This window comes from Puntigrus tetrazona, chromosome 3, assembly GCF_018831695.1.
Source record: "Puntigrus tetrazona isolate hp1 chromosome 3, ASM1883169v1, whole genome shotgun sequence".
Lineage (NCBI taxonomy): Eukaryota > Metazoa > Chordata > Actinopteri > Cypriniformes > Cyprinidae > Puntigrus > Puntigrus tetrazona.
Genome location: NC_056701.1, coordinates 4,763,416 through 4,790,777, shown reverse-complemented (window position 1 = coordinate 4,790,777; position 27,362 = coordinate 4,763,416). Strand labels below are relative to the sequence as shown.

Genomic DNA, 27,362 nt, shown 5'->3' with positions numbered 1-27,362 from the left:
ATCTCTAAAAAAAATCTCCTTAAAAATGTATAATTTACAATGTTTCAGTATAAGGTCATAACTAGCTTCGTGTTAATAACTAGTAAAACATTTTTTAGCTATTATTAATTTCACTTTTTGTGTCATTTTTAGTTAACCAAAAGTTATTTGTATTTATCATAATTTACACAAAAACTTGTGAAATTGAATTAGGATATACTACAGAATTTTTTTTAAATTTAAATGAATAAATTACAAAAAAAAATTGGCTTAGCAGGAGGCACTAAAAAATAGTGTCGTTTTAAATCATTTCATTAGTACAATACACACAATGATGCTTATAAAGGCAGTGGTTCATGAACGTTATGACAAGAATATGAATAAGAGATGATTCAAACTGTCATGACATTCATAAATGTTGATTAGGTTTTCCAATCAAATGTTCTCTCATAATAAATAATAATACCATTTAAAATGTTTTTATGTCAGATTGCTTTTGGTATAGTGAAGTACAGCTGTGAGGTGTGTGTGTGTGTGTTCAGGTGAAGCAGCTGCGTCTGGAGCGAGAGCGGGAGAAGTCCATGCGTGAGCAGGAGCTGGAGATGCTGCAGAGAGAGAAAGAGGCCGAACACTTCAAAACATGGGCGGAACAGGAGGACAACTTTCACCTGCACCAGGCCAAACTGAGGTCAAGCTCTTCAGGCGTGTAGTGTTTTCAATCACATGTGATTGGACCGTTTTGTAACGTGCTTCTGTGACGCGAAACAGGTCTAAGATCCGGATCCGTGACGGCCGGGCGAAGCCCATCGACCTGCTGGCTAAATACATCAGCGCTGAAGACGATGATCTGTCGGTGGAGATGCACGAACCGTACACCTTCCTCAACGGACTCACCGTCACAGACATGGACGACCTGCTGGAGGACATCAAGGTGTGTGATCAGAGAGAGAGAGAGGAAGAGTTTTTGACGCTCGATTGGGTTGCCAGTTCAGACAAAAAATGAGTCAAATGTGAATTAACAGTTAAATGATGATTTTTGATCTGGATGTGTTTCTGGCTGCAGGTGTACATGGAGCTGGAACAGGGCAAAAATGTGGATTTCTGGAGAGATATGACCACCATTACTGAAGACGAAATCAGCAAACTGCGCAAACTAGAGGCGTCAGGCAAAGGACCAGGTGACGTGACGACCTGCACCGCGTTTCAAACCTTGCATAGTTTACATCAATTCATTTTTTAAGATTATGTATGTTATACAAACATTTGAGCTCTTTTTAAAGAAACCAATAAACATTTTCAGAATAGATGTATTCAATTGATCAAAAAATGCAGCAAAGACATTTATAATCTAACATAACATTTCTACTTTTTAATTTAAATAAATGCTGTTTCTGTACTTCAGAAAGAAACAATATTGAATGAGGACAATAGAGGGCGTGGCTTGTTTTATTTCTACTGTGGATTGATTGGATGTAGTAGAAATGAACACTCCCACTAAGTAAGAGAGGTGTGGTTAAGACTTTTAACTGTGGTATATATATATATATATATATATATATAAATATATATATATATAAATATATATATATATATATAAATTATTATACAGCAGTTTATTATTATTGTTAGATTCATGAAACAATGCAAATTGAATGCATATATAATCTCTGAAAATGTTATATAGACGATATATGAATATTAAGCAACCCTAATGCATTATGCTAGTTAGTACATTAAAAGAATTGCAGTGCAGAACCCCTCATTCATCTCTGTTTTTGTTGTTATATCAGGAGACCGTCGTGAGGGGATAAACACATCTGTCAGTACAGACGTGCAGAGCGTGTTTAAAGGGAAGACGTACAGTCAACTTCAGGCTCTTTACATGAACATTGAGAACAAGATCCAGGCCGGAGGCTCCAACCTGGACATCGGTTACTGGGAGAGTCTCCTGCAGCAGGTGCGGGTCTACATGGCACGGGCCAGGTGCGTATCACACAGCTGCCGCAGGGACATGTTTCAGAGTTCAGAGATGTTTTACATAATTAGTCTGTGTGTGTGTTTGTGAAGGCTGAGAGAGCGCCATCAGGACGTCCTGCGGCAGAAACTGTTTAAACTTAAACAGGAACAGGGTGTGGAGAGCGAACCGCTTTTCCCCATCATCAAAGAAGAGCCGGAGAACGAGCGGCCCATGTGAGTCATTTCACTTCCACCTGACCATTCAGACTTGATTTTTTTTACATTTAATAGTTAACTATAAATAACTATATTTCCAGGCTTGAAAAACAATTAATTGCACACAATTGAACCTAAATACAAATATAATTTGAATACATTTAATATTAATATAATTTTTATAAATTACTAAAGTGAAATGTAAGTAAAAAAAAATGCATAGTTAAATAATATAGTTAAATAAATAATAATAATAATATTTTTTTCACTTCCAAATCTAAATGTTAAATTAGATGGCTAATAAATGCTACATTATTATATTTCTGAGATAGAAAATGAACTAAACACAACCGTAAACTGTGGTTTTGATAGGAAGTCTGCAAATATGCATGAATATTTTAGAATTTTTAAATTATTTTGAATAGGTATTTAGGGCTGGAAATACCCTGTAAATGTGGTAATTATATCTAGATCACCTAAAACTGCACCATAAAATATAGAATATTTCAAAACGACCTTATCACAAATCCAGTACTTAATTCAGTAAATGAATTCAATTTGAAACATACCCAATGTGTGATTTGTCCATTGTGTTTCACAGTAGCCCTGCAGCGGCGGAGTCTGCGGATGAGGAGCCGAGCAGCTCCCAGCAAGGTGACGATAGAGTCGGACGGACCAAGAGGCTGGATAGAGACGAGGGTGAGCGTTCTGGAAGGAGCAGTCCTGAGGAGAAGAAGGAAGGGGAGGAGGAGGAGGGAGAGAAAGATGAAGCACCGGAAGCAGTGTTAACAGAGGAGGATTTGATCCAGCAGAGTCAGGCGGAGTACGACTCCGGCCGTTACAGTCCCACCCTCCTGCAGCCCCCGGAGTTACCTCTGGACACACACATCATCAACGTGGAGGAGGACCTGCAGAGACTCCAGCTGGCCCGGAGACAGCTGCAGGTGACCGGTGCGTATCCATCTGTAGCTTCATACACCTTAGTCACAATACACACACCACGTGCTTCAGGATTTCAGTGACAGAAGTGCAGCAGAAAGAATTTTTGTAGATGATCGACTCATTTTGGACTCTTTGGAGAAACAATAACTTTACACACAGTGTACTTTTAAAGTTAATGCTTTGCAGGATGTCTTTGTTCACTTAGAGCTGTGTTACACACTGCATGAAAGCTCATTTTCATAAAATCCATATAGTGGGATTTTAACACTGGTTGGTCTCTACTCGGTTTACTACTTTTTCTGCATTGTGTACCAAAAAAGGCAAAAATGTAAATCATTTAACCATTTTATGTTCAGTTTTTCTGCATGCTGGGCGCAGAAAAGGCAAAAAAAATGAATGTAATTTCAACATTGGCCATAGGGAGGCGCAATAATATTTTTCCCCTGCCTTTTGTAACTCTCCATGCTGTATCAAGAGGATGAACGTGCAGGAAAAAGACTCAAGTTCATCAAAAGGGCAAGAGTTTGTGGATAGAATGGGGAAAAAATGGGGGTTACAAAATAAGAAATACTTAAAAACATCCTTTAATGCTTTAATTGTAAAGGACTGATGGTTGTAAAAGACTGACATTTTCAGGTTTCCATCTAAAGAATTTAACTTGAAATATCAAATAAAACATTTAGAAATAAAGCAAGTAAAATGATTCCGTGCAATGTGATTGGTTCACTGGTTAGTCCAGCTATCCAATCGCATACTCTGTTCTTTACTGTTAGGAACATACTATTTTATATTTGTAAAATACATCTGTAAATGCTAACTTTTACTGTCCGTTTGAACAGGTGACGCGAATGAAAGCGCTGAAGATGCATTCGTGCGTCGCGCTAAAGAGGGCATGGGCGGCGACGAGGCTCAGTTCAGCGTTGAAATGCCTTTGACTGGAAAAATGTACTTGTGGGCCGACAAATACCGTCCACGTAAGCCTCGCTTCTTCAACCGCGTCCACACCGGCTTCGAGTGGAACAAGTACAACCAGACGCATTACGACTCCGACAACCCGCCGCCCAAGATCGTCCAGGGCTACAAGTTCAACATCTTCTACCCCGATCTCATCGACAAGCGCTCGACGCCGCAGTACTTCCTCGAGCCCTGTCCCGACAACAAAGACTTCGGGATACTGCGCTTCCACGCCGGACCGCCGTACGAAGACATCGCATTTAAAATCGTGAACCGTGAATGGGAATATTCCCATCGCCACGGCTTCCGCTGCCAGTTCGCCAACGGAATCTTTCAGCTGTGGTTCCACTTTAAGCGATACCGGTATAGGCGATGAAGAGGAGGACGTCGAGTTGTATTAGCAACGGTGTTAGCGTTGATTATCGGGAACACTGAACGTTCAAAAGCTGTAAAATTGGTGTAAGTCTAGAACAAAGGAGTACAGTCTTTGCTTATTGATACCATTCCGTTAGTGGAAGAACACGTTTTCAACGGAATTGACCTAAATATGTGATAATGTTCCTGTTGAGAATCCTGTTTTGTATATTTTCTGATTTGCAGGCACCTGGCTTGCATTCAATTCGTGTTTGTTTTGAAAATGCTATTCTTGTACTATTGTTTTTTTGGGATGACATTAAAGATTAACTCATTTTTATTTAACGTTGCCATGTGTTTTTTTTTTTTTTCTCCTTGACATTTAGTTTGTTGTTCACTGCCATTTACGAAGACACATTTTACACCATTTTAGTCATATAGTTGGTATTAATGTTAAAAACATTCAGTGCATTCACGTGCAGTACATTCATATAAAAACATGCAACATAAGCTGTATTAAACCTCGAGTCAGATGCAGTCATTTGACACTTGTCTTGGCATCCTAAAGATTAAAGGCAACATACTTAGATTTGCAGCAACAACAATGGCAGGTTATAACAAGACGTGCAAGGCATGTCTAATTTCTGGCCCTAAAACAGGAACACAAGCATTAAAAATGTCCAGAGAAAGATTAGAAGTCCACCCCTAAAACAAAATCTTATTTACAGGATGAGTGTTGAGTTTGTTTGTGGCAAATATTTAAAGCAAAACTATTTTCAGGCCATTCACTCTAAGCACGATGACTACAACTAAAGCTGTAATAATCTTTTCAACTCTAAGATGGAAAAGGAAGTCACAGCATAGCTATAAGGATAACATCAGAGAGGAATGACGTTATTGGAATCTCACCAATGAGAATCAACCTGATGAGTTTAATGAGGGAGCTTTTGAAGCTGCAAAGTACTGTAACTGCAAAAATAAACAGAATATTATCACCTTTTGCTCTGGACATTAACATACTGTTGTAGTTATTTTTATATTTATCGTTCTTGGTGTGTATATGACATTAAGCTTATTACCGTTGTATATTATTTTTACAAATACAACATGAAAACAAAATTAAATGTGAGTAAATTGTAACATGATCATTTCCTGTGTAAGTGGGTGGTTCTGCATTGGGCCTTTTCTAATACCCACACCTGCGGTCTTTGCATTGAACCAGTTGCTATCTTTGGTTACGCCTACGTTCAGTGATAAAAGGCAATGATAAATAAGTACAAGCTTGTTTCAGCACCAAAATGGTGCATCACTTTGTTTTACCACCAAATATATCTAAACTTTTTTAACCTCAAAATACATGGCAAATGAGTTCCTGAATGTGAATGATGATATACGCCTCAAATACTGCCCTGAAGAGCCATTAGAGATTTATTAGAGATTTAGCATGCTTTAATGGCACTAAGCTATTGCATTTTTCAGACCTGGGACAGTCTTGCCAACTCACGTGCATCCAGTCTCGAGTCGTCTCTACAGCAAGTTTGGGTATTGGGAAAGAAATAGTTCACCAATAGTTCTGCCGAACACAAAGGAAGATATTTTAAAGAACGTTTGTAACCAGGCTGTTTTGGTCACCACTGACTTCCATAGTAGAAAAAAAATACTATGGGTGTCAATGGTGACCCAAAACAGCCTGGTTATAAACATTTTTCAAAATATCTACCTTTGTGTTCATCAGAATAAAAAAAAAAAAAAACACTTAGCACATTTTAATGTAACACTATTTTAACGCATGAAACAACATTCATGAGGCAATTCATGTTAGAATTTTGAAATATTGCCAAGCAGTTTTTAAGATATCGCTATTTCCCCATTCAAGTAGATAGGAGTTGGCTTTGCATGACTGAAATAGCTGCCTGGTTGCATCGCAAGTATGACCACCAAGTGATTTGACTGTCCTTGAAAAGTACTTTGGTGATTCTTAGCCAAAGTGAGCTGCAATGTAAACAGACCCTATGCAAAATGTCTGAAGCAGTGTCTTTTTTTGGAGTATGGCGGTTGAACGATGGCATTTAGAAGGTATAGATTCGTCAAGTGGGTCCAAATAGCAGTTTAGTCAAGAGTTAACAGCTGCAGAAGAAGAGCTGGCCTCAGTGGGCTTGGTCTGCATATAAATGACGATTAGCCGCATTAGCAAGTCAGCGCATAAAAAGCTCAAATCTCAGATTCATCGTCTATATATTTCAATGTGACCTGACCTGAGGAACCAATAGTGGTTGCGAGTCTGTCCGTTTCTCCAGAGCTTGAGTACCTCTGGTTGTTCACATGGTTGTTGTTGCTGTTTAAGTTCACAGTCGACGATGCTATTTTATGTTCTGGAGGCAGACTTTGTTCACGCCTGTTGTTGGTGTCCTTTACCCTCCAGTGGCAAAACGGCGAAGGAAAATGCCCTTTGTACAGGTTCCAAATTACTAGCATAGCTAGAATTAGTGACAACAACACCAGCATGGCCACAAGTGTGTTTTCTTTTTCCTTGACGTTGTGTAGTAATGCCGTAGTCTCGGACACTGACCACATTTTTAGATCATATGCTACGTGCTGGGTTTTGTAATTCCCCTCTACAGAACTGCAGGTGTAGCGGCCGCTGGCGTCTGCGGAGGCGTTAAAGATCATCAGGCTATCGGAGAGGATCTGAAAGGCGTTTGAAGCTTTGACTGGATGTCCGTTCAGCTGCCACTCAACCTGTGCCAGGTTGGAATAAGGCTGACACCACAGCTTCACGGTATTGCCGCCAAAAAACGAAATGCTGACTGACTCACTGTCATCTGCAACACAAGTTCTAGATGTTACTTTTAGTGTTTCTACCAGAACATACAGTGCGAAGGATATAATGCAATTACCTTTTTGTGGACATTGGCTGGCATCGCCAGAACTCAAACTCTGAATCACAGTGCTTTGGAAGAAATAATATCATAGCTATCAGCAATATTCCAATATCAATCTTCTTAATGATGTGCACAAGCAAAAACAAAAGTTTGAATTAAGAATGCATTTTTTTGCATATTTTCCTGTAAAATTTTAATGTAATTTGTCATGTTACTTTCGTCAATAATATGAATTACAAAAGCCTCATTATTAGCATGCAAATTACTAGCATATTGGCTGTATATTAGTACTCAAAGCGCATTTTAATGCCTTATTTTGCATGACCATATTTTAGATCCCTTAACTACCTTACCAACTACCTTACTAATTATTATTAAGGCGAAAGTTGTAGTTTATGGTTAGTTTAAAGTGACAAGTGGTCCTCAAATTAAAGCGTGACTGGTAGTTCTCAATAATTTATGCTGTAAAGCTTAATACAATATAGACAATAAGCAATAATACTAGCATTATGTGCTCATACTTTGCTTTACTAAAGCAATATTAGAACGTTATTGTATTATAGGAAAAACATGCAATTTTTTGCATGAGCAGTGTGCTTAACTCTCATTCAAATAATGCTGACAACTTTAACGCACCTAAAATAGGCTTAATTTTCTTTAAGCAAATAATATTTTTTTCTGGATTTGAGTTTATTATTATTATTTATTTGTAAACAGATTTATTTGACTTTTTACCTGGTTCTGTGTGTGCCGTTTATGGTAGAGCATTGGCCAGCACTGAGGTCCCAGCCACAGTACGGATCCCTGGCCAGAACACAGTCCAGACATGTGCGGTACCGCCCACATTCATTGATGGACAGCTGAACCACGCCCACATTCGAACCCACGTACAGCTGTTATTGGGATGACATCACGCATAAGTTAACATTACATTTCTATAGACAATAATAGAAATTACAATACCTCTTTCTTCAGTTGAGCATAAAATATTCCTATAGAACTGCACAGTGGAGATACACTACTGTTAAAAGTTTGGATCAAAAAGCTTCTGTTTTGATTTAATAAACTGAATACTTACCATTTATCAAACAACAACCAAAATTTTGCTTTGATTTAAAATCACAGAAAAAAAGAGTACTGCCTAATATAGAAAATTTATGTTAGCTGCTATTTGAGCATTGACTTTGGTGTACCAGTTAAAACACAGCAATAAAGTCAGCTTTGCTGAAAAGAAACAGACACACACACAGCTCATGACGTTGCTAAGTGAGCAATAAACATAAATAAATACATCTGCTTATTACTTTGCTATTGGAAAGTCGGAGTATCTTCACTGGCTCTGAGGCCCCAAATAGCTGAATCTCTTCCATAATGACCATCTCGCCATCATAATTCACTGCTTTCAGCACCGAACCGCTCTCTGATACGTAAAAGAAAACAATACAATGCAAAAGACAACAATTTCAGTTAAACACACTTGCACAGCTAAAATATTACATTTAGTGCTGTTAAATGATAATTCGTCATTAATCCAAAATAAAGATTTTTGTTTACATTACATATGTATATGTACGGTGTGTATTTATTATGTATAAATAAATCATTGGATATATTTTATATACAGTACAGACAATAATATTTACATATATTTTTCATAGAACAAGAAAGGCTGGACGTGGATGAGACTGGAAGCTAGACCTATAAAATTTATATCTGGCCACGCCCATTTTAGGGAAGAAAAAATTTGGACTGAATTTGAATGGTTTACTGATTATAAGCACTATAGATTTGCATAAAGCCATCTTTACTTGTGCCAATGAACATGACTTGATGGCTGGTCCCATCCAAGGCTGTCGCGGTGGACACCACAATTCTGGTGAAAGCAGGACCTCTCTTCACCAGCAGGGGTTTGTCTCCAAGGGCCGTGACGGCCTGGTCCATCAGAGGCTTGTCTTTAATAAATTGCAAGGTTTTATCTGGCAGATCCAGAGTTTTGGTGAGACCCATGTCTCTGGCATGCTTATCAATGCACTATAATTGAAAACAAAGTTAAGATTAGTGACCTCTGGGAATCAGTAGCCGCTTTTCCACTGTCGGGCTAAATTTGAAACACCCGCTGCCATCTGAAAGTGAGCTAAAACTATTTTAAAAGTCTTTAAGCTGGTGTTATCCGTTAACTTTAGAAAATCCAGACACAGTGAAACACTGCCTTTGTTTATAAACACTCCTCCAGCCCCAGATGGCCCGCTTTGACCCAAGGCCAAAAAAAACAGGGCCAATGGCCCTGAGGAAGCATCAGCGAGGCACAGTCAGGCCCCAAAGGTTTTGGCCCGACAGTGGAAACGCGGCTAGTGTTATTGAACAAGTTCTGAATAGTGTTATTGAACAACAGACTCACTGCTCCGGGTCGGGGATCGGGGACATCACCCGAGTACATCACCCACTTCACAAACGATGTCTCGACGGTAACAGGAGCCTTAAACTTGCCCTTTGAGAATACGGTCTTGATGTCTTCAATTTTGTATGCACATACCGCAGAGTACTGAGAGGAGTCTCTGTTGATCAGAAACATTGTTTCACAATTTGCAACTGTTCTAGAATTAAACTGAATCAACAACAAACTGTCCTAAAAGAAAGAAAAAAAATCGAAAACTTACAATTGCGGGGTAAAGACAGCATAAAACATGCAGGTGGTCCAGTCGCCGGGGCACAAGTGGAAAACATCCTGGACTAGAAGTGGCAGGTTGTTGTTTGGAACGGGACAATCGAGCCTTGCTTTTAGAAAAGAAGTCCACTTCCTCTGCAGTGTTCTCTGCCCACCCAAGTCTCCCTGAGAGAGATTGATGTGATATATGGTATAGACAGGAAATGTTGTAATGGTCGATAAGACAGCTCATAGCACATATGACTCAAAGGGAGTTTACCTTGCACACGCGAGCTACTCGGGAGACATCCATCTTGGTGTAGGAGTCATATTCCACTGCTGTCTCACTGAAGAACAGGTAGATCTTGTCATCATCCCCATCTGGGTTTGATTCTCCCTCCCGTATGTGGGCCATGTGGATAAAATTTGGTTCTTGAATGACAAACAAAAACACATATTTCAGTTACTATCACCCTTCTGTCAGATTTTTTCCACCCATAACCACTGTTTTTCGTTTTTTACACCATTCTCTGTAAATGACTGTTATCAGCAGATACTCAAGCCACCCTGTCTGGCTTCAACAATCACTCCATAGTGAAAGGACGTTATATTTATACACTTGTTTTAATCACAGCTGGACAGCTGTTATACATTGGCTTCCCATCGCACAATAAGATAGCCTTAACAAGCATTTAGACTTAAGTACCCAGGCTTAATTCCTTTGCTACAGTTAATCCCTGATAGTAGATAGCATAAAAACACCATTATGTGGCCGTTACACATCTGGTCAATGAAAAGTAGAGTTCAAAATCAATTTCTTTGCAAACAGCATAATAAATTGCATGGCAACCCGTTAAAAAAAAACATTGAAGTGCATTCAATGCATCAACCACGAAAACTGAAATTAAAAACTAATGGAAATGTTAGAAATGAACAAATACATAAAAAATACCTTAAATGTATTATCTCAATACAACTTTCTTAATTATGTACTGAAAAAGCCCAATAAACATAATAGTGCCATTTGCCTGGAAAACTGTTTTTTTTTGTTAAAAAGGCCCATTCACACAAGCACAATAATATGATAAATATATAGTCACAAAAATTATTTTCAATGTTAAAGAATAGAACAGATTAGAATATTCCAAGCTGATGAAAGATACGAACATTGACAGCCAATCAGAATCCATCCTGCTTTAATGAGCTCAAGAATGTAAAGCGGCAAATGAGTGCGCTCTTAGAATAAACAGACAATATTGTGTGCCACCATTGTATTGCTCACCATTGAGCCAGGTGCTTGAAAACTCTGTCCGTATGGATTCCTCTGAGCTGCGCATCATAATTGGCTCTGAACCCCGAAAGTTCAATGAAGTGGCAGAGTACAATACTCCATCTGTAAGAGAAAAAAAACGAGATGATATTGAAAGCTACTGGTAATAAAGTAACGCTCCGTTATGTTTTGGTTATGCCTTGTGAATACATTTACAAATACACATTTTTGCCAAATGCTAACACTGCAAAGTACACAAGTACTTTAATTATAGTACTCAGCATCATAAAAAAAGAGGCAGTACTTACCAACCATCTCTGATGTGTATCGCTGAAAAGGATCAAAGGGACATTTTCCCTTCCCATCTTCTTGTTTGCCCTCTAAAGTCAGACTACCATCTGCATAGGACTAAGAGAATGACATGCAACAAACACATAAAGCACTATATACTGGACATTTTATGTCTGTGCTCACTAATACTCAATGAGACTCACCATATAGTCACAAGTAGGGATGAATGCTTTCGTTCCACAAACATACATTCTGTCATCGTTTCTTTTATGAAGAATTCTGATATAATTTCTGCACTCATTCTAAAGAAAAAACAATCAATCCAAGAGGAACTAATAAGTGATGTGACTTGATGTGAAGTGAAATTTTTTTTACCTCAGTTCTGACCAAGCGGAACCAAACACTTTTGTTTCCTGCATATTCGTAACATCTTGACGTTTATTGGTATGCATGTTTACTTAGAATTTGATTGATAATAATTTGATCTATAGAATTTAGATTTTACTTAAAAGACGATATCAGCTGTAATAATCAATATGAAGAGACACTGCAACATAAAAACACCCTTAAACCTCTAGTTACTGAGATATTTGAAGAAAAAATAAAATCCATGCAGATGACATGTTCTCTATTTACGTAAAAACATATTCTCTATTTATCTAAAACATATTAACTCACTGTAGCATCTTTTCCTTTATATAAACAGTCATTTTGCTCCTTCCTTGTGACTGGCCAATTCACCTGTAAAAAAAATAATACCATCATCTATCTATACAAAAAAATAAGTCAGTCTGCAAAATAATATTTAATGGCATAGCTAAAAACAATTTTGCTCATTTGCATTTACCATGGCCTTTTTGACTGTAATGTCATCAAGGTCAAGGGCAAAAATAGCCTCTCTGGCACCCAGGATGAGCATGTTAAAATCTTCCCTCAGGAGCATAGTGGTATAGTTCCAAACACCCTCCTCACGAAACAAATGTCCCCCATTACCTAGCAACAAATGAAGGCCACCGTCAAGCGCAGGAGTAGCTAACGTTTGCCAAAAATGGAAAAGTCACAGAACAACTAAACATAGTTCGAAGAAAAAATTGTAGTCCATATATTTTCTAAGCAATAAAACACATTTAAACATAAACTAAATAAATATGTTAAATAAAGTGAATAATTAGATGAATAAACGTAAAATATACTTAATTTGGACACTTGCATGATAACAAAACCATAATAGTCTTTAAAGCTTATGAATATGAAAATCAAACACAAGGCACCATGGCATATAGTGGCTTTAACACAAATTTAGTATACTTGTATATTTTGTATGTGATGCACATAATTCAAACATTTTAGCTGCCCAAACGTTTTCCACTTTAGACCACTTTACATCGGAGTACACTGGTATTTGTGATGACGTCCAAACATAGTTACCATAAATTCAACTTACTACTGGCAGGCACTGTTTTGCGAGGCATGGCATCCGGTGTCGATCCCAATCCGCCGGTCGGCGTCGCTTGACTCCAGATGTAAAAAATACAGAGCACAGCCAGCGGAAACATCATTCCAATAAAAAAAAATAAATAAAAAATCTTTCAGCGATATTGGTCTAAAGACGGTGAAAGTGCTAGATCCCTGTGTCGTCTGTCTGTCAGAGTTTCCTCATCATTGCCTTCTCTCTTGCTTCGGTCCGAAACGCTTCCATACTGAGATATATGACTTTAGCTGCAAAGAACGTTCTTCAGCAAAGAACCCTGTGAAGCCATCTGAAAGAGAGAGAGAGAGAGAGAGAGAGAGAGTGTGTGAACAGGCAGGGGTGCTGGCAGCAGTATTTTTGTCACTGCTATAGTGATGCTAATGTGGAGGATGAAAGCTTTTACTCTAGGACCTTGACAGAGACACACAGTTCTGTTTTTTGAGCTAAAGAATGTCAAAAAACCCCCCAACCACATCCTGAGATATGGCTCACAAAACCTCAAGTGACGCACAACTGGATGTAGAATCTAAAACGTTTAACAGATAAACTTATTTCTCCTTCCTATCTTGTTAAAGACGACAGGCTGATTAAAAACTCCCAGGAGATATTTATTGTCTGAACGCTGGTGTTACCTAACAGGCACAATGAAGAAATAGGAAGAACAGATGCGCCATCATTTTGCAACCTGTATTGGCAAGGTGGTTGCTTACTAACCCAAATCCTGGATACATGTGGCTTAGTCTGTTTCATTGACTTCCGTAGTCACCATTGACTTCCATAATAGGAAAAAAAAGGTCAATGGTGACCCAAAACGGCCTGCTCTGTTCGGCAGAACAGAGAAATTTATATACCGAATTGGAACTACTTCAGGGTGAGTAAAGCATCACAGAATTCTCATTTTTGGGTGAACTGCTCCTTTAAGTTTACTTCTATTCGTTTGATTGACCTCCATACAAAAAAAACAAACAAAAAAAAGTGGGCTCACGAAAGAGGAAATGTTCATTTAGGTTTTCAACAACTCAACCATATCCTGTCATATTAAGACCAATCACAATGCCAGAAAAGTGCTGCTATTTTTGACAGAATGTCTGCATTGCAAGGAACGTACAAATGCAAATCAATGCATGGCCTTTGGAAGCCTCTAACATCTGGAAACACAAGTGCTAATTAGTGCATTTACTATCTGTTCGCAGTATGTTTACTACATTGCTGCCTAAGAGCACGATTACGTCATGTCGAGAGAGATGTGCTGCAGCATGAGCGTAGATGTGATCAGATACCACTCATATTTCACCACTTGTACATGCATGCTTCCTTCCAAATCATCGTACGAACTCTACCTTATTAGCCGCTAACATTGGCCAATTATAATTACCACAGCCTGACACACTGCTAGCACTAAATTACACATTTTGGGAGGATTTTTTGATACAGAATTAGTGCAACATTTTTTAATCCCTTAAATAAATCATGCTATGTTTAAGGACACCAATTTAAGGAAGTCATTTTTAGAAATTGTGGAGGTTAACTTAATCTACACCCCAAACAAGTCAAACCTGTGAGGAGGAAGAAAGAGGCATTATGAATATGCATGTATATACATATAGACACAGACTTAAGATTTTTTTTAATCTACATTATATACTTATACAATTGCGTTTTATTTATGTGAAAAGTTGAAATATGACAAGTGACTAGAATTCTGCAAAGCTTACTGGAAATAACCTAGATGGTAAGAGTAGTAAAGTAGTTTATTCTAAAAGAAAAAAAAACCTCTAGTTCCACCATCCCAAAGTCAATGTGTTTTTTTTAATTAAATGCCAGAAATAATTTAGGATTAAGTTATTTTTATGTTTTTTTTTTCGCACATCATTATAAATAAATCAGTAATAACCCTTTGCAATTTTATTTGATGTTTATATGCGTCTATGGAGGATATTTTAATAAAATAACATTTTAAAAAACAGAACTTATTTTCTGTAATGCATCTGGCAAAACCTACCATGCAATTACAGTACAATTATAGCTTTTTTGGACAATACATGATGGTAAGTACTGTACAGCGTTGTTTACGGTGTTAATTATAATTAAAACTATAAAATAACACTTACATATTAGATGAAAAAAAAACTTAAAATTAAAACAAAAATATTTAAATCAAGCTAAATAGAAATATATACTTAAACCTCAATTAAAAATCTTATTCGAAATAAAAAAAGCTATAGTATATATAATACAAGAATAACCCTGGTGTTTAAGCACCTTAAGACAGGTTAAGGGCATCATAAACTATGCCAAAATCTTATTTTCAGTAAGTGATGTATAAATCAACAAGTTAAAATATATACATATATTTTTTTTAAAGTGTGCGATCAGCGAATACTCGACACAAGTGAAAACAATATGAGCTTCCACAGAATTTCAGTACTCAGTTCCTTTGAAAATATGTTTTAATAGCAGCAACGGCTGAAAATGCGTGTCAAGCAGCAACTCACCATGCAACCAAATTCTCAGTAAGTCTCTCAGTTCTCCTGTGCTCGCATGAATGGTTCCTCCTCAAACACACACACACACACACACACACACACACACATGCACGTTCCAGTCCTCCACTGCAAAACAAATCAAAAGTTGTCTAAGTCTCAAAGGCAGCAGAGTGTGTTGAAAGTCGTGGCTCTGCAGTGAATGGAGCTCATGGTGTCTTCTGCTTTGTGCGAGAAAGCATTAAGCTGCTCGGATCCTGCAGCGTGAAGTCAAAGACATTCTTCTACCGCAAAGAAAAGAGAGGAAAAAAACATGCTTTTAGGAGCTCCTCAATCTCAAACTACAAGTCACTACAAGTGTCAGCAAGTGAGTGTGTTGTAGAAAGAGGAGGAGTTTAGGAGAGGTTGTGTTTTCTGATCTGAATTTCAAGAAAGTCAAGTTTGCAGGTGTAGTAAACAAAAGAGAAAACTTATGCAGATTTTCTGTGTTGCAAGGAAAAAAAGACTCAAGGGTCTTCTAATCACAACGTCTCTGCAAGTGGTATTGGTTCACTGCCCCTTCTGCTTCTACCCAAACATGTTTTTATGTTCATTGTTACATTAATTGTTACAATTGTTTGTTTGTTTGATTGTTTGTTTGAACTCAAATTATCTGGACATTCTGGATTAACCTGTTCTGTAGCTACTGGGTTTTTTTTTTTGAACAGATTAATCAACATCATGGACCAAGGTCAAATGAATCACAACTAAAGATTGTTTTTATTTTGCAAAGCGATCCTATGTTGATAGCGAACAATTCAAATAGGAATTAATCTTTTTTTGCAATCATTTAAGCAATAAACGACCTGAAACAATAATTATCGACATGATTTCAACCCCATTTCTTCTTTTAAGGTCGGCTGCCCGCTAGGTAGGCTATATGCATTTTTAAAGTTAAACAGGCCTATAGACTGTTTTATGAAGCATTTGTCATCCAGTGACAATGACAGAAAGAACTGTTGAAATAAAAGTTGAAGGTTTTTGACGCCCCTGGTGGTCTATATAAACCCGGAAGTTTGAATCTTTTAATTCTAAAGGGATTTATTGTGCGATAAACCTGGGATTTTTTTTTTCTGTCAAATAACCGGATGTTTGCTTAATAAATAAATATTTAAATTTAACGTTATTTTTTGTTTTGCTTGTAACGTATATTAGCTAAACCTCATCCGAAACAGTCCAAAGTTCGTCCCCCACAAAACGAGTTTTCTTTTGAGAAATTATTTTTCTTTAGCGAATATCATCATCTTTAACTACTACACTCTCCTGGAATTCTAGACAAAGGTTTCTACCAAAGACTGATTTATACTCGCCACAAAAGATCTCCGGGTTTAATACGTTTTCAGTCGCAAGATGGCGGCAATGAGCTGTTAGCATGAAGGGCCGCGGACAAACGTTTAGTCAACAACATGTAAAACTAAAACACCGTGTTAATTCTAAAAAACCTTCCCTTTAATACCCATAAATATCACAGTTATAAATAAAGAAATTATTTTAACATCACATGAAAACATATCTACAGAGTCACAGTAGCACCATGCATGTTAAAAAAACCGATGACAGTTGGTCGATCAGGAACACAAACGCAACAGTCTCACAACCTATCAACCTACGCTCACAAATCTGAGAAAAACTCACCTCATGAAGACCGAATCGTCCTATATATATTCAAAAACCATTTTGCTAGAGCAAAAACCTGCTTGATAAACGTCTTGCAAGTGTGTCCAAAAGCATCATACAAATTTTAAAACATAACAGATCTACTGAGACAGGAAGCAGGGTCAAAAATTAACTTTTGCCTCACCTCTCAGTTTATGGCCACAAATAATTCCCAATGACCATAAACTGCTTTATGTTTGCTGAGGGGAAAACTATTTGATCCAGCCATTACAGGAAAAAAAAAAAAAAAAACAGCTGAAACTTTGGATGGCTCATTTTAGCAAGTCTTACAGCCTGTAATCGCTGTTTTATAAGGATTTTGACCGTTATGCTGATATTATATGGTTTCTTTACAGCATAACCACTTTCAGCAGTAAGGAACGGGCTTACAATTAAATTTAGATCATGTGTCAATTTCACGTTCCCAATAAAGTCGGCATTTAACAGCAGAGTATTGCACTAGCAATGCCAAAGTCATGGGTTCGATGAATTAAAAAACTGATTAAAATACAATGTTACTTTGGAAAGCATCTACAAAATGTATTAGCCGTTTATTAACCCAATTCGTATACACATTTGGTGCTTGGCGAGTGTTAATTTTGGACCCTACTTCGAATCATACCAGATTCACATTTATCTGAGCATTCTGATCACATCTCTCCAGTTCACAGTTAATGTTTGATCAAAACCAGTAATAAAGGTCAAGTTTGATGTGCTTCTTTCTTGTGTAGAAAATGTCCTGTCGACTCACGGTTTGATAGCGGAAACCTGAGGGTTAAGGTCTAATTAATGGAACAGAGAGTGAAAGAGGTATAGAAAATCTTGGCTCAGATTTTTTCCATTTAAATTTCAACCTCAAAAGAAATAGCATCATTCTGTGGCGGCATTAATTTGAGGCAGGATAAGCTGGTGGACCTCGGCTCTCGTGTTATTAATAAAGCCAAATAAAGTGGCATTGTTTAAGTCACACTGAGGGAAGAATGTCGATTACAGAGAGTCCTTGTCCATTTAACAGGACGTCAGTCTTTATTGGAAGGCACTGGAAGAATGAGACGACGAAGGTTGGGCAGAAACAAGGAAATCACTCTTGACTGGTCCGTCTCTTCTCCAGCTTCTGTTTGAGCTCGTCTGTGAGGCCTGAGAAGAAGAAAACTTACTAGTCATATTTTAAGTATGCAGTCATATGTTCTGCTACTATTGATTTTATGTTCAGTATTTCTGTGGTCTGTGAGAAACTGGACATGAAAAAAACATAAACTACCATAGAATTTGGTAGTAAGATTTTTATGTAAGATTTAATAAATGTTTTTTAAAAGAAGTGTCTTCTGCTTACCAACAACGCATTTATTTGATAAAATTGCACATTATTTATTTATTTATGAAATATTACATTTTGAAATATTTTTAATAATATTTTAATGTTTTAAAATATTGAAAATGTTCAGGTCAAGTAATTGTTTTAATTATATTAAATGCATATTTTCCGTCTAATATTATTTAATATTATTGATGTTGTTTTTTGGTACTATGGTGATATCAAAAACAATAAAAATCAGATCAAAATATTAGCAAGTTTAAATGTTATAAAGTTTTTTTAGCTGGAGCCCTGGGGTCTTACTCTGAGAAAGCGGTGAGGGAGACAGAACCAGCCTTCTCATGGAGTTGGATGGAGAGCCAGACGGAGAAAAGGATCTTGGTGAGGAACTGGGAGATCTCGTCTGTGACCGAAACGTCCATCTGTCTGTACCTACTGAACACACACATACAACACTCGCTCACTCAGTCTAGAGAATCTGGGTTGAACATAGCCTGTACTGCATATTGATCTGGATAAAAGCATTCACCAGCTCACATCGACATAGTGTGCGGCCCTATATGTGATGTTCACATAGCCAGCATTTTCTCAGTGTTATGCAACTCCTACCGGCCACAAATTGCTCAAACACACAGATTGAGACTTGTTTCATACTTTTGCAGCCATCCAAGTGCAACTGTTCCTGCATGTTCTTTGGCAGGAGCATTGAAACTGACACAACAAACTATTAATTATAAAAGTCAAATTTATACAAAAAAAAAAAGAACCTGGGGGTTTTGAAGCTTCGACTTTTAGTCAGCACCTTTTCTAGTACCATTTTAACCTCTAGACTACACTATCATACAAGCTACAGCAATGCTGATATATTTTCTGCCATTTAATTATCAATACACGGGCATGAGATGTGTGGTACCTTGTTTAGGTGGCAGTGAAGGAGCTCGAGAAAGAAGTCCAGTGGCACAGTGCAGGGTTCGCTCCCCATTCTCATCATTGGATGACACAAACGCTACAGGAAAAGGAAATTTAGACGCTGAATTCAGGACGTGTTCATTTAGAGTCAAACTCAACTTAGGTGTACATATAGTGAGCGTATTTGCGTATGAATATGTTTTTGACATACTGATGTTCTCCTCATAAGGCTCTTCTAATATAAAGGGCTGAAGAGTCCCGGCGGTTTTCTCCACCAGTGCATTGATAACGTCATGCAGTGTGGGACAGGGGATCTGCAGGAAGAGACAAAACAAATACGTGCGGAATGAGATTTGCCCAAGCTTGGTGTTTTATTGCATAGATTCCCATTATTTAGAAACATACTGGGTTTTCCACGTCGATGATGTAACCACCCTGCTGCTTCTGTGTCACTCTGTAATGCCTGAACACTGATCTGAAAGAGCAACAGAGAGAGATAATTAATATATAAAGATACCAAACACAATGACTATATTCTATTTTTCGTTAAATAAAGCTGAAATTGAACAGACATAAAACTTATGTCCCATACACACACATATACATATACATACACAGACACACACACACACACACACACACACACACACACATCAAAAACAAAATAAAAATGAAAAAAGAACAAAAGATCATTTAAATTAAGTGTCATAATAAAAGCTGATTTAAAAAAATACTAAAGTAAAGACTAAAGTATAAATACAGTTCACTTTAAAAATCCACCGATTGTCATAATAGACTTGTGATGACATCATAACATCCAGTGATGATGCCATAATGTTTAAACCCAGGGAAAATTCAGTTATAATGCTCATTTATACATTACATTGGAATCCAATGACTGTCATAATGGCTTTATGATGACATCATAATATCCAATGAAATCCAATATGATGTCACAGTGGACACTTCTGATCTCCTAATGAATTAGTTTTAATGAATGAATTTCACAAAGCCCAGTGGAATAAAAGTCAACCATAATTATATTTCAACAAGTAGTGAAAAATAAAGATTTCCGCTAATATCTCGAGCATGTTTTGTATATTTTATGCTCAATTAGTCTCCTGTGCCCTTCATTATTTTACATGCTGCAGAGTTGCGATCTTTCACAAACCTCTAATTAGTCGTGAGGTTCAATGAAACCAATGAGGTTCCATTTGGTTCAGGATGCTATTTCATAACTCAGCCGTCTATTTAGACAGTATAGAGCAAGCCAGCTTACTAGGTTTCAGAACAAAGCTAAAGTGTATTTTTGGTAGTTAATGTTACGCTCGAGAGATGTTCCGCGTCTTTACCCATTTAGGTCCTGTCGTGTTGTGACGGCGAGTGAAGATCCGTCCCGGCCTGGTCTGAGCAGCATGTTCCCGCTGTCCGGATGTCTTTCTAACAGGACCTCGGCTTCAGTACGAGACACAGGCCTGAAACACCTGCCAAATAACAGAAAGCACACATAAACACTCGCCTCAAGCACCCACTAAGAATGAGTTTATACACACTAGTTGAGCATGTTGTAAATGACTAGTATAATCTACAAATAGAGTACAAAATAAAATGACCTAATCCCAGCCAAAGACTGTTTTTACTAAATAATGGGAAGCAAAACCTTTGTAAGGAGTGCCATGAAATCTGTTTTATCAGGCAGGCAAAACGGCTTAAAACAGCAATATCGAACGTGACGCTCCAGCTATGCATAAACACTCAAGGACGTCTCCCACAAACACGCTCGCTCGCGTAAACAGATACTCACGCAGGTATTTCCCCCACCAGCGGGAGCGAGAGAGGCGACGAGGGGGCTCGGGAAGACGCTCGTGCCTTTCGACGCATTTTTTCTTTCTCCACAACTTCCTTCAGCATGTGCAGCTGCCCGGGCAGGAGGGTGAGAGTCGTGGGCACAGCCAGCTGGAATCAAACGCAAAGCGTGTGTCGTTCTGATTTGCACGGTTAACTATACAGTCCATAGCGAGGCGCGCGCGGGCGCTCTGATCTCTTTATCTATAAAAACATGTGAGCAGAATCAAAAGCATGTGGGAGGTGTTGAACTACAGCCAGTGGATTTGATGGTGAGATATAGTTTTCATAACGCCTGCGTATGTATTATGATAAATGGAAAATTGACTTTATTGCACGTGTAAAGTCCACCAAATGCACCGTATAAACCGATTTAATTATAAAATAGGTAATAAAAGTTAAAAATTACATTTCTTGAGAAATCTGAGAAAACATCCACAATACGATCAACTATGTAAGATTTATAAAAAAATCTGCAGAAAATAAATGCAAGCGATCTAATATAATCAATGTTTTCCCAGAAAGTTTTGCTTCGTACACTCTATTGCATTTCATTTGTATTTCTAGTCCCAAAAAGCATCCATGTTAAGTAACAGAATTATTGTTATTATATTTAATATCAGTAAAAGAACAACTTAACTAAACAACTGACATTTGGTTTATTTCGGATGATAATGGTAACTAATAAAGAGAATTAAAGAAGAATAAATGGTGCAATTGGGGTGTCATTTGGATATATTTAAGTAAATATTGTCTAAACTTTTTTATTTACTTAATATCTCATTTAATGTCATACAATTTTCAGAACTCTCATTTTCTTTAATATACACTAAACAAGACTGTTGTTGTTGATTGTTTCTGAAAGTCACTTATGTTCACCAAGACTGCATTTACTGGAAAAAATAGTAAAATTGCTAAATATTATTATAATTTCAAATCTCCATTTTCCATTTTAATATATTTTATATATAATATTTTTATTCCTTTGATGCAAGATCTTCAGTGTCAAATGATGCTTCATAAATCATTCTAATATACAGATTTTTAAATTATATATATATATATATATATATATATATATATATATATATATATATATATATATATATATATATATATATATATATATATATATATATATATATATATATATATATATATATATATATATATATATATATATATATATATATATATATATATATATATATATATATATATATATATATATATATATACATATATACATATATATATATACATATATATATATATACATATATATATATATATATATACACATATATATATATATATATATATATATATATATATATATATATATACATATATATATATATATATATATATATATATATATATACACATATATATATATATATATATATATATATATATATATATATATATATATATCAGTTTATATATTATATAGTTAAATTTCTTTATGTTCTTAAAAAAAAAAAAATTACTTTTACTAACAAAAACAAACGAAAAAACAAAAAAAATCATACTAATGCAAAATGTCTGACCAGTAGTTTATATCAAAATAATATCAGCTACCTTGCTCTCTAGATTAACAGATCAGCCAAAAAAACCTGCTGATCCAAAAGAACCTGCTGCATTATTTTAACATGGCAATAAAATGCAAACTCCGCAGTTCAAAGGTCTCAGATCTCATTAAAAAACCGAGAACAACAATATTATGCAAGATGGTATAAGGAATAAGCCTGACTGGAATTCATTGTTTTGCGTTGTTCTGACCTAGAGTCAAGACAAAATGCTAGCACTAAGGGAACATTTACATTTTTTATTGTAAGAGCATGAACTCATCTGTCAGACTAAAGAATGTGTCAACGTCTGTTAAAAACATTTCCTCATTTGACTGAACTTACATCTACGACAGAGTAGAGAAATCCTTTCCACAGCTCACGGGCCTCCAGATTTGGTGCCTGAGAAGAAACAGAGAGAGCGAGAGACTGATGTTAATTATATTATTAGCAACTATAATTTCCTTACAGTACTGCTTTACATTACAGTATATAGTATCAGTCAGTTAGCTCTCTTATTTATCAAGGACGCACAAAATTGACTAAAAATTGACTTATGTTGCAACAGATTCTATGGGAAATCCTTAAAAAAATGCATGATGAGTTCCACAAAAATATTAAGCAGCATAACTGTTTTCAACACTGATAATAAGAAAAAATGCTTATCGAAAACAGTGTATTAGAATGATTTCTGAAGGACCACGTGACATTGAAGACTGGAACAATGATGCTGAAAATTCAGCTGCACATCACTGGAATGAATGACATTTTAAAATATATTTAAATTGAAAACGTGATTTGAAATTGTAATAATATTACTGCAGTTTGACTGTATTCATGACCGAATGCATTCAGACTTGGTTAGGCTTCCTTCAAAAACATTTTAAAAAATCTTACCGACCCCAAACACTTGAACGGTGTTTGTAGTGAGTGCATTGGCATTTGTGATTTAATTTCTCACCGAACAGCTGATGTGCGCATTTCTTTGATGCATGCAAGGACTGCTCATGGGGTTCGTGAGAGGAAGCACTGCGGTACTGTTTTTGTACCTCTCTGTGAAGGTAATCTCTATACGATCTCTCTAGCAGACCTCTGATCGGCCCTGCGTCTGAATGCAGAATAACCCGAGGGTTTCCTGAGCAAAGCCTACAGCATATTCAATTGCCGACAGCGCACTGTTTAGTCTTGACCCGGCCGTAATATGACCTGGAGCTGTGTGGAAGTGTTACTACTGGAATGAGATGTGATGAGAATAAACAGAAGTAAAGCAATGGCCTTTGAAAGCGAAGCAATGTCGCATCTGAAGACGTTTGTGAAGACCGAGAGACCCGTATTTGTTCACACAAGCTTATCGTTTCAGGAGAGCTCTTGCCATTTAGCGTGCGGTCCCCATCAGAGCGTCTGCGAACGGTCTGAGACGAAGACAAACATCTGATACTCACAGTGAGTTTGATTTCTCCATCCTTCATGCGGAGGTTCAGTCTGGCTGCCTCCAGATTCCTATCACGACTTGGGTCATCGATCAAAGACACAAACCCACTCAGATCCAACTTCTCTACATACTAAGCAGAAAACACACGCATGAAACATTTAAAGGAACAGCTCGACCAAAAATGGCTTGACTGACTTTTGTGAAACAGCAAGACATTTTCTAATGTCTGTTATTTAATTGTAATTTTTATTGTTAAAAAATAAAGCCAATTAAAAAAATTAATCCAATAAATGATATTAATACACATTTAAAGATATTTATAATTAAATGTAAATAATACTATTATTATTATATTTTTATTATTTAGAAAATGTATGTTTAATTACATAATATAAAAATGCACACAAATACATTTTTACATGATAATAATTACAGTAAAATTATTATCATTATTAATAATAATACAGATCACAATAAAATTACAATACAAATTTATGGCTGTCTGAATTTCTTTGCTTTAATATGATATATGCATAAAATGCTAATATGCATAATATACTTTTTGCTTAGTAAGGAAGTCATCTTAAATATGATTTCATGCGGTTAATACTTCAAAATTCAGATTTCTCATAAATATGAGAAAATCACATGACCGCATTTTCATTATTGTTTAGTTGAAATCAGTAGCTCGGACGTTTCTGTCTGAGATCTCATTTTGTGTTTCATAGAATAATCCAGGTCTGGAACGACATGACGGTGACTAAATAATAAAAGCATTTTTTTTTATTTTGATGTAAACTATTCTTGTAATAATTAAAAAAAAAACCTCATAATAACACCGGTATAAACACGCTTTAGAAGTGATCACGTTCCGTGAACATCTATGTAAATATTTTCCAGCAAACTTTGCATGTTGCTACTTATAAGTAAGCCTACCCATTCACAGCTGATGTTATAGAGGCTGAAACTGCTATCTCGGTGTGTTCAGAATAAAAATCAATACCAAAACCACAATTAAGTAGAGTCTGATAAAACATCTCTTTGCCATCTGCTCTCTCGTGGCTGACTGCGCTTAATGAGATGATAAGGTTACGATGGACTTGAAGAGCTGAAGGGGATTTGCAGAAGAATGTCCTTCTAGATCCTAATGCTCCACAGATTGATAGAGGATTGTACGGGACAAACATCTGTACAGTCCCTGTATATATCACTTACATTTGTGTCCTTAGGGTTGTTGAAGAAGTACAGCGTGTTTCCACATAAACAGGTCCATAAACGCCGAGCTACCTGCATCCGAAGACAACGAAAGACAAATTTCCGTATCTGGTCTTTAAGGAAGTATGAGATGTGCATGCATGTGCATCGTTGTTGGACATTGATGGGCTATATAAAGACATAAATCGTCTCTTTTGGAAATCAGGGTGGTTAAATGTGCGTTTAGGGCACGAATGCGTTATTTTGAAATGCTAATGCTCCGATTCTGACAGCAAAGCGAATGGAGTCGTCTCTGCATAGATTACTGCTCTTCTGTCTGTAATTCTCTGCTCTGTCTGGCTCTATCCTGATCTCAGTGGCAGCTCATGGCTCCCCGGGGCACAGCTTACACACACACACACACACACACACACACACACTCTGACCGACCTAGAGCACAGCTGTCCTAAATCTGAGACCCACCCCCCGTCACACTCCCATCACACATGGTGCACCTGAACCCCTCTCAATATTCCCTTCTGAATATGCAGTCTGGGATTAATTTGTGCAAGTGATGCTTAGTCAACACCATTTTTCTTTAGCTTTGAATTAAAATATACACTTTAGACATTGTGTAAAACTCTAAATATGCCGTAACTGTTATAATATACATAGGAAATTAATATTATTGCATATTGGGTTATAAAGTATTATAAAGTGTGTGTTTATACACTTTTGTATAAATTTGCATATCTACTTATCTATATGTAATATCTGAGAGAGATTATTATATAGAGTTTTATTGTTTTTTGCATTAATTAGCTTTGTGTGTGTGTGTGTGTGTTTATATATATACACAATAAACACACACACACAAAGCATATTTTTTATGGATAATATTGAAATAAGTCAATAAATTTAACATCTATTTTGCATAGTTATGAACTCAATTTGTTAAACTGTGCATTACGCACTGACAGTAAGGTCAGTGTGTGAATTATTCCTTAACTTATTTAATTATTAACCAGATTAATGAGTATAAAGTGTCTAGAAGTTACACGAAAACAGAAATTGCAAACGTGCGCCTTGGCAAGCCTCACGCGCTACTTATTATGACTTTCAAAAGCTTTCGATATATTCAGGGTTAATCTATCACGTTAAACGGCAGTTGACACGACGAGGCTGTCTGCGGCAGATAACGGCGAGCTCGGTTCTGAATGTAACGCGATACACTCACTGCAGCAAGAGATGCGTCTCGCTTTAAAACACGGGATGGATCGTATTAATCTCACACTTCGGTCTGCATTGAGGTGTGCCCACTACCAGAGCAGCTGAGAAGCAGCAGAGAATTTAAAAGACAAAAATAAGTGCTCGCATAGGAGTTGTGGCATTTAAAGAGCTGCATAACGCATGGCGCAGAAAAACGACGGCTCGTTCGTTCACTGACGTTGCAACGGACATGCACAAGTAATATTTGAGTGGTCACTCAAACGAAATGATACACTCGAAATCATATTCATACAGCTGATCCATGACAACCTCGCCCATATCCGCACAATACGCGCGTGCGGCATATGCCAAGCGTAACAGTCGCGCGTATTGATATAAGAAGATTAATGTTTGGCATGTCGTAATGTCCGCTTACCTTCTCTTTCGCTCCTCTTTTCTCCAGGTATCCCTCGTAATAACAGGGCGGCAGCTGCGCTCTCGGGCTCCCGGTGCGAGGATTCGCGGGCGCAGCCGCCATGACTCGAGCAGCTCTGCCCGGTACTGACACACACACACACACACACACACACACACACACACACACAGCAGCGGGACAAAGACCCGCTGGATGATGCTACTGACCGGGAAGCGACACGCCTTCTTTGCGCGAGAGATGGATGGCACTGGACGCGCGTGATGAATCTCGTCACCGACACGCGTTCAGCCGCTCAATACGACATCTGTGAACGT

General features: G+C 37.1%; 3 protein-coding genes across 6 annotated transcripts in view; 1 reads left to right on the top strand and 2 right to left on the bottom strand.

The window, feature by feature from the left end:
• The window catches only part of cactin, a 6,910-nt gene extending 2,169 nt beyond the window's left edge, over positions 1 to 4,741 (top strand). The window contains exons 4-10 of the mRNA XM_043232362.1: positions 522 to 667; positions 748 to 910; positions 1,043 to 1,157; positions 1,770 to 1,962; positions 2,047 to 2,169; positions 2,753 to 3,102; positions 3,933 to 4,741. Coding sequence (XP_043088297.1) covers positions 522 to 667; positions 748 to 910; positions 1,043 to 1,157; positions 1,770 to 1,962; positions 2,047 to 2,169; positions 2,753 to 3,102; positions 3,933 to 4,423 — 1,581 coding nt within the window. The 3' untranslated portion in view covers positions 4,424 to 4,741. The remainder of the gene's footprint in view (positions 1 to 521; positions 668 to 747; positions 911 to 1,042; positions 1,158 to 1,769; positions 1,963 to 2,046; positions 2,170 to 2,752; positions 3,103 to 3,932) is intronic.
• Positions 3,029 to 17,243, bottom strand: sema4e (semaphorin 4e). Of its 3 annotated transcripts, none has more exons than XM_043232395.1 (16): positions 15,455 to 15,696; positions 12,933 to 13,248; positions 12,336 to 12,481; positions 12,167 to 12,229; positions 11,692 to 11,790; positions 11,506 to 11,605; positions 11,210 to 11,320; positions 10,208 to 10,359; positions 9,941 to 10,113; positions 9,682 to 9,838; positions 9,092 to 9,314; positions 8,588 to 8,703; positions 8,019 to 8,176; positions 7,299 to 7,351; positions 6,657 to 7,223; positions 3,029 to 3,130 (listed from the first exon to the last, which is right to left on the bottom strand). In XM_043232395.1, exons 2-16 carry the CDS (start codon positions 13,045 to 13,047, stop codon positions 3,123 to 3,125), a joined length of 2,241 nt encoding a protein of 746 aa, XP_043088330.1. In that variant the 5' UTR covers positions 13,048 to 13,248; positions 15,455 to 15,696; the 3' UTR covers positions 3,029 to 3,122. The 3 variants fall into 3 exon arrangements, with proteins under 3 accessions (XP_043088330.1, XP_043088321.1, XP_043088312.1); XM_043232386.1 differs by lacking the exon at positions 3,029 to 3,130 and adding an exon at positions 17,117 to 17,243 and having other exon boundaries at positions 6,087 to 7,223; positions 15,455 to 15,571; XM_043232377.1 differs by lacking the exon at positions 3,029 to 3,130 and having other exon boundaries at positions 6,087 to 7,223.
• Positions 16,909 to 27,362, bottom strand: stap2a (signal transducing adaptor family member 2a). Of its 2 annotated transcripts, XM_043232408.1 has the most exons (11): positions 27,049 to 27,361; positions 25,425 to 25,496; positions 24,220 to 24,339; positions 23,123 to 23,179; positions 21,166 to 21,317; positions 20,714 to 20,845; positions 19,767 to 19,836; positions 19,573 to 19,675; positions 19,366 to 19,458; positions 18,756 to 18,887; positions 16,909 to 18,274 (listed from the first exon to the last, which is right to left on the bottom strand). In XM_043232408.1, the coding sequence occupies exons 1-11, from the start codon at positions 27,148 to 27,150 to the stop codon at positions 18,219 to 18,221; spliced, it is 1,089 nt and encodes a 362-aa protein (XP_043088343.1). In that variant the 5' UTR covers positions 27,151 to 27,361; the 3' UTR covers positions 16,909 to 18,218. The 2 variants fall into 2 exon arrangements, with proteins under 2 accessions (XP_043088343.1, XP_043088351.1); XM_043232416.1 differs by lacking the exon at positions 25,425 to 25,496 and having other exon boundaries at positions 18,142 to 18,274; positions 27,049 to 27,362.

Coding starts and splice junctions, on each gene's coding strand:
- sema4e (XM_043232386.1), bottom strand. CDS start 13,047: ATGATGTTTCCGCTGGCTGTGCTCTGTATTTTTTACATCTGGAGTCAA. Junction 11,606..11,691: donor TCCCTACTTGTGACTATATG/GTGAGTCTCATT, acceptor TCATTCTCTTAG/TCCTATGCAGATGGTAGTCT. Junction 9,839..9,940: donor GCTGTCTTTACCCCGCAATT/GTAAGTTTTCGA, acceptor TCTGATCAACAG/AGACTCCTCTCAGTACTCTG.
- stap2a (XM_043232408.1), bottom strand. CDS start 27,150: ATGGCGGCTGCGCCCGCGAATCCTCGCACCGGGAGCCCGAGAGCGCAG. Junction 23,180..24,219: donor ATGGAGAAATCAAACTCACT/GTGAGTATCAGA, acceptor GTTTCTTCTCAG/GCACCAAATCTGGAGGCCCG. Junction 20,846..21,165: donor CTGGTGGGGGAAATACCTGC/GTGAGTATCTGT, acceptor GTTATTTGGCAG/GTGTTTCAGGCCTGTGTCTC.